This window comes from Acyrthosiphon pisum, chromosome X (genome assembly GCF_005508785.2).
Source record: "Acyrthosiphon pisum isolate AL4f chromosome X, pea_aphid_22Mar2018_4r6ur, whole genome shotgun sequence".
In the NCBI taxonomy this organism is placed as follows: Eukaryota; Metazoa; Arthropoda; class Insecta; order Hemiptera; family Aphididae; genus Acyrthosiphon; species Acyrthosiphon pisum.
The window spans coordinates 15,969,064-15,981,297 of NC_042493.1; the positions used below are offsets into that span (position 1 = coordinate 15,969,064).

General features: G+C 25.7%; 1 protein-coding gene across 1 annotated transcript in view; it reads left to right on the plus strand.

Moving 5' to 3' along the window:
• Positions 1 to 6,027, plus strand: part of LOC100168445 (zinc finger protein 37) — a 12,338-nt gene extending 6,311 nt beyond the window's left edge. The window contains exon 3 of the mRNA XM_001942768.5: positions 3,728 to 6,027. Coding sequence (XP_001942803.2) covers positions 3,728 to 5,659 — 1,932 coding nt within the window. The 3' untranslated portion in view covers positions 5,660 to 6,027. The remainder of the gene's footprint in view (positions 1 to 3,727) is intronic.
• The last annotated feature ends 6,207 nt before the right edge of the window (positions 6,028 to 12,234 follow it).

Here is a 12,234-nt window from a genome sequence, read left to right on the forward strand (position 1 = left end):
TTAGGACAATTTAAACGATACAATCACAAGTAGTTGAAACTTTTCAAAATCATAATAAACAATTTTGCAATTTATTATAATTCAATAGAAAAATTTGAATATCAAGTGTTGATATCGTGTTTTGAACTTAAATAGGATACCTTATTATTTAAATCTTATACATTTATTTTAATTTAATTCACCAAAATGCTATGATTATTTGTTTTAACATGTCTACTGAGGTTTGCAAAATCGAAAATTAATTCTAAATTTCAAAAAACTACCAGAGATTCCCAAAGATTACCAGAGATTTCCAAAGATTACCAGAGATTTCTAAAGATTTCCAATGATTACCAAAGATTTCCAAAGATTGCCAGAGATTTCCAAAGATTACCACAGATTTCCACAGATTTCCAAACATTTGTACACTGATTACCAAGAGTTGTTTACCCCTCGTAAAAATGTATTAAACACTGAATAAACAAATAAAAGTTAGTTTATAAAAATAAACAGTTATATTTAATCTAAAATATAGTGATATACTGGTGTACCTTTATTTAACTGTTGTAACACAAACCTATGAATTAAAAAAATAATAATACTTAAATAAAAAATAAAAAATAATTGCATGTACCCAGTTCATAAACAGAATAATATTATTTATTCGAACAACTCAATCTTTTTATTAATAATAATAATTCAGTCTTATGAATTCAGAAAATAATAATATAAAAAATAAAAAAATATAGTATAAGAAAAGAGATATAGAGAAAAATTGATTTTCTTGTCAATGTTATCTTGCTATCAATGTCCCTTCACGTCATGTTGTCATAATAAATATCATATAATGAAAATATTTTTTAATTTTTTTTTAATTACTTATTAAATTTTTATAAAACATTCACATGTTTTTACACAAAATATTGTTTAGCCTTAAAATATTCTTTTTTATGCCCTAAAAAATGTTGTATATCATTTGATAGGTAAATGAATCATTGAGAAAGCTTATCCATTTGGAGCTGCATACTCCCAGTAAAGATATTATGTAAAATCATAAAAATCCGGTCTCTAGTCATTAGGAACAGATGATTGTCCCTATTCAAACCCTATGACTCACTGCAATTAAGTGACTTTTTTCATGGCAAGCACTGTAGCTTAACTTATTAAAAAAAATATAAACATGCTATGAATAATAAATAATTTAAGATTAACTTATACATATAAATTCCTAGAATGAATATTTCAAAAAAAGTAATTACGTGTTTCAAATTAATTTACTCCAAAAATATATAATGATGTTTTAAAAATTATAATAACTACTGGGGCTTGAATAAACAATTTCACCATTAACATTTTTCAAAAAATTAGGTTAAAAATTGGCTATTTTGAATTTTTCCAACATAACTTAAAAATGTCTTTACAAAGATCACCTGATGTTTTTTTACGGGGCCATTTAAAAACAATAGTGTATGCCGTTCTTCATATGAATCTTCAAAATTTAAAAGATAAAATAACAGCACCCTGCAATAAACTGACTGAAGGACAAATTACAGCTGTAACAAGTAAAGAATTTATGCGGCGTGCTGAATCATGTTTTGTTCACAGCAGACAACAATTTGAACAATTTATACGTTAAATTAACTAAAAAGGAAATAAGGGTTAAACTGTTATGCCTAAACATTCCTAGAATAATTATGTTCAGAGTTACAGTAAAAAATCTGAACATTTCGCGTATTTTTGTTGATTGGCTGTAACATGGTCAATTTTGTCCATAAATGAATTAATAAATTAGGGAAAAAATAATTTGTACCTAGTTAAAATGGGTGGTTGCCATTTTAGAAAAAAAAGTTGTACTGAGCATGCGCAAGTCTAATTAAGTTGAAAAAATTCCAATGCTATAAAATAGTGTATTTTTATGTCATTTACAACTAAGAAGAAAGCAGAATTCAAATTGCATGGCTCTATTATTTTTTTTTAAATCCTGTAGACTCAATTTAGACTAGTTAGGTCTTGACTTTTTGTTTTCACAATTTTCAAATTGAAATAACTAAACTTAACATAAGTATTAATGTAGAGTTATAGAAAAAAGTAGGTATTCCATTATCCTATAAACCCAAGGTGGCCAAGTGGTTGATCTTGGACAATTTCTAAGTTGATCCCCTTTGTTAGAATTTATTAATTATTGTTACATACATTTGTCATTTAGTAGATACAGTTATTAAATACATATTTCAGATTAACCTGTTAGTGTAAAATGTCATTTTCCCACATAAATGAATTGGTACCGAGCTACACTTTCTGATGGTCATTTAGATCAGAGTCTACGTTTAGCACTTAGCGACTATTACCAAGATTATAATTGGCCTTGATATGCAACAACACACTTGTACATAAATAACAAAAATGTCTTGAACATTTTTAAATCTGGCTTTTAATTTAATTTAAAAAAGTTATGGGACACTGAAATTTAAAGAGAAAAAGAAATAAAAGTAATTATACAACATTTACAATATAAAAAAAAAAAAATCAGAATGACAGCTAGAAATAATTTAAAGAAATACAAAAAGTGGGTTTGTTTCGACATTTAATAATATAATAATACATAATACACATAATAATGTATAACAGACATAATACACCTCATTAGTTTGTTGGAAGCATAGTTGGTGGTGCATGTTGGAATTAAAAAAATAGTATGTGACCTGGTGTGTGTAGAAAGAACTTTAAAGTTTAATAAAGATAAAAGGTAAGGAGAAGTAACATTACCATTTAAGCCATTTAAGAATTGAGTTCCATCATTTTTCTATGATCAGCAAGCGAGTTAAGGAAATCTGCAATTGGTGTGTAGTCATGAGGTATATGTGGAACATTTAATAAAAAAAAACCTGCGTGTTGAAAAAATCTACATGGACTCCTATTAAGTAAGAGTCTTAAGCAGTATGAAAATAACAAATAATAGAGCCATGCTCAATTGCACAAGAATCAGAGGGACAATAGTAGTGTTTTCTATGATTTATTAAATGTATATGAACAATTTTTAAGAAAAGGTTGTCTGTCAGCCTACATATATTACTAACTACTAAATATATTTAATTATATACCTATTTATATTGCTAAATTAGTAGTTTATTTTAATATTAGCAATAAAGTAAGCGTTTTATGGTTTAACCCTTTCTCTGCTACACTATTTATCCACTGCAACCAGTGTATGCTACATAAAATAAAATATTTATTGTTTTTTTAAGATTTTAATTTTAAGATCTATATGATCTTCTAATTATTTAAGTTTAAATTAATGCGAACCATGGTTTTCTAAATTTGTATAGTTACCGGAAAATGGGAATATTTTAAATACTGGGATGTAATAGTATGTCTGGAGAAATGAAAGGGTTAAATAGGCAATAGCTTAAATTAATCTAAATATTTTGAAAATGTCATTGCATACCTACAGTAAAACATAATAATACCTACTAACCGATTTCAAGTCCCTAAAATGGTTATTCTTTGTTTAAATATTAAATTTAAACAAAAAAGTGAACCTCAAATATCTTTAAAAATAAATTGTAATTTTATTTGTTTGAGTTTCACGAAGAGTTTCAGTAAGAACTATTTATGATGAAACTTGAATTAAATGTTGAAACCTTAAGCAAAAAAAATTAATAACTTATGCATTTTTAACTGCAAAAACATTGCTCATTTTCTTGATTTGACAAATTTGTTGTATATATAATTATATTTTTGTTTTTAGTTTGGTGGTACTATGCCTGAAACATCTGTTGCATCTACTTCATCGCTGATGTTAAGGAATAATGGAGAATTATCTCATTCCATGCCTGGAACATCTACCGCATCTACTTCATCAATGATGTTAAGGAATAATGAAAAAGCATCTCATGAAACTCCGGTCAAAAGTTATCGATCAATATCAAAACGATCAAATGAGTTTGGTAATTCCATGCCTGGAACATCTAAAGCATCTACTTCATCAATGACGCTAAGGAATAATAAAGTATCGTCTCAAGAACCTCCGTTCAAACATTCTCGATTATCATCAAAACAATCAAATAAGTTTGGTGATTCTATGCCTGGAACATCTAAAGCATCTACTTCAACAGTGACGTTAAGAAATAATGATGAATCGTCTCATGAAACTCCGTTCAAAAATAATCGATCAATATCAAAACGAACAAATGAGTTTGGTGATTCCATGCCTGGAACATCTAAAGCATCTACTGCATCAATGATGTTAATGCAAGAAATTAAAAAAGAAAGAATTTTAAATGAACGTAGTAATAGTGATGACTATCAAGGTAGTAGGTTTTTAGTTATAACATCAGATTATGAAGATTTATCAGATTTTTCAGATGATGGTTCTTGTATAATAACAACAGCTCCAATTGAAACAATTGAATTAATATCAGATGATGAAGACGATGATAATGATAATATTGAAAATGTAGATGTATCTGAAAATGAAGAAACAATTGATTTATCCCAGGATGAAGAAATAATTGAATTATCATCAGATAGCGAGGACAATGAAAATAATATAAAAAAAGAAGATGGTAATGATGTGACTGACAAATTATACTACTGTTCAATTTGTCAAAAGAAGAATATTCTCAACCATGATTGTTCTCAACATACTAAATCATTTTTTACTTGCTTGGTACCTGGCTGTAACATTTTATCAAGATCTAAAAAAGATTTTACATTTCATTATCAACCGCATATTGGTATGTCTTCATCAGGAGTTATGTGTCATCGTTGTTTTAAAGGGATAGATCAATCTAACATGGATGACAATGGTTATCACATATACTGTGATATGGAAAATGCATTTAAATGTTATTTATGCAATTTAAGATATAAAAGTATACAAGAACTTGCCTATCATAAATTAAAATCACACAATGGCATCTTGTTGAACGTTCATGGTAATTATTTATGTTTTCATTGTGAAGAATCATCTCCAGATATACATGAAATTGGTAATCATATGAAACATTGTCTTGAAAGTCAGGCAAAAAATGAAACTGCTGCCAGCATGAAATCAAAAAAAGAAACAGAATTATTACCTATTAAGATAAAGAAGAAGAACGTAATGGTACGTACAAATAAAAACAATAACATGATTCCGCGTACATCAGAACATGTACTTTTTACTTGTTTAAAACCTTCTTGCAATGTAATCTTCCAATCCTTTAGCAATTTTAAATTTCATTATCGTCGCCATTTTGAACTTGGAAATGCCTTGGTATGTTGGCAATGTTGTAAGCCATTTTCTGATATACCTGATCTTAGAGCACATCAAGTCAAAAATAACTGTCGTACTCCTGGCATGTACAAATGTAAATGTTCTGCAAAATTTGATGATCTTGAAAGTTTGAGTATTCATAAATTAACCTTCCATGGAGGTAAATTAGTTGCTGGTAAAAAAAATAGAAAAACTATTGTGTGTGCATTTTGTCAAATGGATATTAATATTTTCAACTTTAAATCTCATTTGGCCACTTGTCGAAAGAAGAATTGCAAACAAAATACTTGTACTACAAAGTCTAAAGGTGAATATACTTGTTTGACTTGTGAAAGAGTGTTCGCGTCATCAATATCCTTATCAAATCATTCGAGGGTGCACAATCGGTTTCTAATTTCAAATTTGAAAAAAGAAAGTACATAATGTAAGAACTTAAGAACATTTTGCATTTTTCCAACTTAAGTTAAAATCAAGAAACTGATGGATTGTTTATGTTAAAAAAAAATGATCATCAGTGGCAAAACGTTGCATACTATAGGCTTAATATACTAGAGTTAAATTATTTGTTCTATTTTATGTTTTGTTTTATATTTGTATAAAGTACCTGCTCATTTTTTTTTTTTATTCTTATTTTTGATTTATCATGTATGTTTTAATAATTTTAATTTAGTATAATTTTTATTTTAACTATGGAATATAATGGATATAAGAGTGTTTGCGTCATCAATATTCTTATCAAATCATTCGAGGGTTCACAGTCCTCTCGAATTTCAAATTTGAAAAAAGAATAAGTACATAATGTAAGAACTCAAGAACATTTTGAATTTGACCAACTTAAGTTAAAATTAAGAAACTGATGAATTGTTTATGTTTAAAAAAATGATCATCAGTGTTAGAACACTGCATAATATAAACAAACTTGCATACTATTATTATACTAGAGTTAATTTATTTGTTCTATTTTATGTTTTGTTTTATATTTGTATAAAGTACCTACTCATTTTAATTTTAATTTATAATGTATATTTTAATAATTTTAATTTAGTATAATTCTTATTTTAACTATGGGTTATAATGGGTTTCATATATTTTTTAAGTTTTCAATTAGTCGACAATGAAATTGTGTTAAAATAAGGATATTAGGTAATTTTTTAATATATTAGTTGCTGTCAATAATATCCAAGCATTATTAAAAATAGCTAGTATATTTAACTCTTTTTGGTTTCTTAACAATATTGATATTATTAGCTTGTCGTTTTAGAAATTGCCTAACTTAAGCAGACAATATCACAAATAAATAAAAATTATTTTTTTTGTAATTGACCGTTCATTATCATTATAGACTAAGACCATGTATCAAAAAAAATATTACAAAGGCTTAGTTTTAAGTACTTAAATTTAACAAAAAAAATTATACATTATTATATTACTATTTAATAATAATTAACTATATATTAGAAATGTAGGTATTACTGTAATTTTGAAAGTTAATATAATTAGTATTATATTATAATTTATTTGGATGTCATTTATCATTTCACAGTAAACTGCAGTGGTATTTTTAAGATTTTGCAGTGGTATATTTGGAACTATGAGATTCCATAACTGATGTCTCCAGTTCCTTCACGAAGAGTGATTTCTTTTTTATTTGCAAAATTGATGATATTTGCAAGGTGAACAAATTTTTCTTTGCTAGCAAAAATGTCAATCCTAGTAAACAAATATTTCAGAAAATGTGAAAACCATTCTCTGTACCTAAAACAATATTTTAAAATTTTTTTTATGTGTATACTTTAAATATTTAATTTCTAAATTTGTTTGATGTTCCAAGCATGTTGCTAATAAATGTCTTTCATTTAATTTTTTTTTTTTAATCTTTAGTTAACTAAAATTTAACAATATTAGTACATATTTTTAATAATGATTGATTTTAAAAAGTTAACATGAAAAATATTAATTTAGGTTAGGTTAGGTTCAAACAATATATTTAACTCTTGAAGTTAAAAATAAGTTAATCAATACTATTTTAATTATTACCAATCGCATATTATACAGCGCAATAATTATGAAATATAAATTTGTTTATAAAATAATGACTAAGCATTTTTGCAATTACACGCTTACCTATCTAAACTAAATTATTAAATCAAGGTACAATTATTTATTTATTTGTGCTTAAAATAATTTTATAAAGTTTGTGATTAGATAAAAAAAAAAAATTAATATCTAATTCAGTTATACATAATATGGATACGAATATGCAGCTCTGTTATGGATGCGATGATAGGCCAGTGGCATGGGATGTTCAACCAACAATTGCAGGAGGAATTGAAAATGGTGACAGTCAATGGATTCATTAAAAGATAGAGAATACATTGGCTAAAATTTGTAATACGCTGTGATATGGATTCAGCAATTAGGTTATCACTGGACTGGAAGCCATAAGGAAAAAATATCACAGTTTCAACTCAGAAGTAATTGATTGATGTTGTGGAAAATAATTTGCAAGACATGGGAGTGCTGAAATGGAAGGATATAGTGCAGAATCATGCAAGTAGAATGATTTAGCGCTGGTGAACAAAACTCTTTAAGAGTATTAAAAGCAAGAGGAAGAGCAATATAATATAATAATGAATACACATGATTTTAACTTAAGTATTAACTTCTTAACTCGGTACCAAACACCTAATTATTTCCACCTTTAAGATCTTTTATATCACTAATTATAGAAACAAAATAACTAACCAAGGTTTATTTAAATTAACTAATTTCTTTTCACAATTGTTGACTGATTAATAGAAGTAAAAAAAATCATAATTAATATTTCAAGTCAGTTTTGATGAATTTTTTTTTCTTAAGCAATAGTAAAGATACTCCTTGATTTACATTACTCCTCATTATCGATTTATTTCAAATCATTAAGAACTTGTTAATATTTTTTAAATCTTCTTTGCTTAAATTATCAGTTCATTTAGTGGAAAGCTAATTAATGCAGTTATAGTACACCAAGGATTATGGGACACCCAAGTCCCAAACATCGCCTCACATAGTGATCACTCAAATAATATTTTTAAAAATATACATACATTTAAAATTATTTAATTTTATAAAGATTACAGGTGTATTAAAATATGTGTGTTAATTTTTTAATAATAATAAGAATGAAAATCCCAGTTTTTTCTAAAAATTTTATTCCCGATAGGTAGCCAATCTATAAAATTATTTTCAGAAAATATTTGATAGTTTGCGCGTTTTTTGTTTCTAATATACCCTGGCTTTCACTATGTCACAATTTATCGTGAACTGTCTTAACATCACCCCAAATTAAATATGGTTCCAAAAACCATGACATGACTAGACCACAATGACCAATTGCAACATGACTAGGTATTATGTAAAATATCAAAGCATTTGTTAGTTGATACATAATTGAGTGCACTTTCTAAATTATTATTTATAAAACAAGATATTTAATAAGCCGTTCCTTCACATTGATTAATAATATATCATACTTAAGAATCCATCTACTATCTACCTATATCTACTTTTTTGCACTTTGCTGTTTAATTCGGTGTTTTATTTACCAGTTTACAACCTTAATGGAAATATTGAAAAACAATGACATAGAAAGTTGTTAAAATCTGAATTATTGAGGTAAAGAAAAAAAATATACTCAACACAATTTATTTAGATAAAAGTTATAAATTTTAATAATTTATCTAAAATTTTTACTTTCAATTTATTATTAATTAAGAATTATTTTTATATTTTTATTAATTTAAAAAAAAATTTTAAATTCTTTAATATTATTACTATCTAATCAATAATTATTAGATTCTGGAGAGATACAGTAAAAATACTTAGATTTCCTTCAATAGCATCTTTTCTGATAAGAAAGTGAATTTAGTTTGTACTTCGAGAAGTCTAAAATCTCAATAGTATTCAAATGTGCCGAGAAAAAAAAAAAAAATAAAGGAAAAACTAAAATGTTTACCCAAAATCAATTTTGGTTTTTAGTGTGACTCTAAAACAAATTATCGTAGATACATGAAATGTTCACTGAATGTTTATACTAGCATTTTCTTTTCACTATAATATTTTCAAAATATTTTTAGCGGTTTACGGACATATTATGTTTTCAATTTTTTTTAGTTATTTTTATAATTGTCAACAAAATATTATTTGTTGGGTCAAAAAGTTGAAAATGTAATACAAGGCTCCTAATATATTGTTACAATGGCAGTTGAAAAATATTAAAAATACAGTCACAATTTTTTTTTTGATAAGCATTTAAAATTAAAATGCTGACAAAAGGCTTTAAAATCACAAAAATGTGGAAATTATTTTGAGTTAAAAATTTTCTTTTAAAGATTTTAAAATGTAATCAAGATTCCTTATAAGGTTATATACCTTTATCAGAAAAAAAAAATGTCTAAGAAAGTCAAATTAAATTTTTATGAGTGTTTGTAGTTGAAATTTTTACAACATAGATATTCACTCGATTTCTCATGTAGCAATTTTCATATTTTTTTGTAATTCAATAACAAATAGCTGTAGATACTTGAAATGCACCATATGTTAAACTCCTATAGGTACTTACATAATACAATTTAAAAAATATTTTTGACTCATTTTCAGCTGTTTACAAACAATTTCAATGACCCAAAATGTTTTTCTATAATGTCAATACAATTTTATTTGTTGGGTCAAAAAGCTTGAAAATGTAACACAAGACTCCTGATATATTGTTACAATAGCAGTTGAAAAATATTAAAGATCCATAGGCACAGTTTTTTTTTATAAAGTAAGTTACTAATTAAGGATTAAAAATTTAAAACAAGGTTCCATAAGTAGGTTATTCTGTAACCAAAAAATATAAAGTCTTTTTTATAGTTATTTTATGTTCAGATTAGGACGAAATTACATATTATAAGTAAGTATTAACAAAATTATTTGTGTGTAAGTATATGAAATTTCTCAATTACATTATAAATTATTATACCCAAATATTGAAATAATATTTATTAAACTTACCGGCTACCGTATTAGTAACAACAATATAAATACCTATTATATAAAAAATCCTATGCTGACAAACCGAAAAACCATATTATATTATTTCTTTCAATTCAAATTTCAATTCAATTTTAATACCAACCATTACAGTGACCAAATTGTAACCTACCTACTATAGAACAGAGCGACATCCACTTACATGATTTTTTTTTTAAATTGTTTGAAGTTCATTTTCTTAGGTTGGTTTTCTTACAGCTAAATAATAATCAATAATGCATATTCAGGGTTCAGCAAGTTTGAAGTTATGTAATCAATAAATTGTTACCAGATACAAGTAACTAGTTACCTGTTACTTATACAATTTTACCCAAATGGCAAAAACACTAGATACAAGTTATATAAAAATATTATATTGATTACATATAAGATACAAATTACATCAGTTTTTTTTTTATTATTTTAATTATAGAAAAAAAAGTTGGGTCTTAAGGAGACATAGCAAATTCAGCAAATGAAAATAATTAAAAGGACAGTAAAAATGCTTAGATTTTCTTCAACAATATCTTTTCTGATAGGAAAGTGAATCTAGTTGGTACTTTGGGGGGGGGGTCAAAAGTAAAAACTTCCCAGTTGTTTTCAAAAGCGCCGTGAAAACCAAAAAAAAATTAAGGAAAAACGGGAATTTTTACGCAAAATCTGTTTTCGAGAAGACATGACATTTTTACTGAATGTTTTTATTAGCATTTTCTATACCTACACTGTAAAATTTTGAAAATATTTTGACTCCTTTTGAGCTGATTAGGGACATTTTCAGTTTCCAATTTTTTTAGTTTTTTATTCTATAAATATCAATAAAAATTAATTTGTTGGGTAACAAAAGCTTGAAAATGTAATAGAAGGCTCCTAATATATCGTTTCAAAGACATGAAAAATATTAAAACTCCAGTCATCATTTTTTTTTATAAGCAATTAAAGTTCAAATATTGACAAAATACGTAAAAATGATGAACATTTCCAAATTATTTTGAGTTAGAAATTCATAAAAAAATTTCTTTTTAAATCTAAGATTTGAAAATGTAATGCAAGATTCCTCATAAATTTTTCTAAATTTATCAAAAAAAAGAAGGCCTAAATAAAGTCAAATTAATTTTTTATGAGCGTTTGAAATTCATATTTTTACAACATTTGATATTCACTCGATTTCTCCTATAACGATTTCCTTATTTTGTTGTAATTAAAATACGAATGACTGTAAATACTTGAAAATTTCACTGAATGTTTATATTTTCATTTTCTATACAGAATAAAATTTTTAAAATATGTTGACACTTTTTGAGCTGTTTAAAAAAAGTTTTCAATTCTTTTAGTTTTTTTTTCTATAAATATCAATAAAATTTTATTTGATGAGTAAAAAAGCGTGAAAATGTAATGCAAGTCTCCTGATATAATGTTACAACAGCAGTTGAAAAATATTAAAAATACATAGGCACAATTTTTTTTATAAGCATTTAAAGTTCGAGTTTCGACAAAATTAATCAAATTTAAAATGTAATAATTATTATGTAGTTAAATATTTATAATTTTATAAACCGTTCAACTTTTACGTCAGACAGCGTATGATATTATACTAAGTATATTAGATGATATTATAGTGAATAGCAGTGCCGCAACTACACCAATTTGGGCCCGTGTGTAAATAAAATAAATGGCCCCCTTCTCACTCTTGAAAATTGAAAAATTAATTTTTCCAAATTTGAAAACATACTTTGGAATTTTAGGTACCTATTATGTATTTAAAAATAAATAAATGTAATAATTTGTAGCCTTTTTTATTCATTTTAAATATAAATAATTATTAAATAACAAATAAATTGAACATACCATACATTAACAGTCAACTCAAAAATAAATACTGAAAAATTCATTTTTCTTGCCTTTCTGCTTGCAAAATTGTCAATTATATTTTCTATGATAATATAATT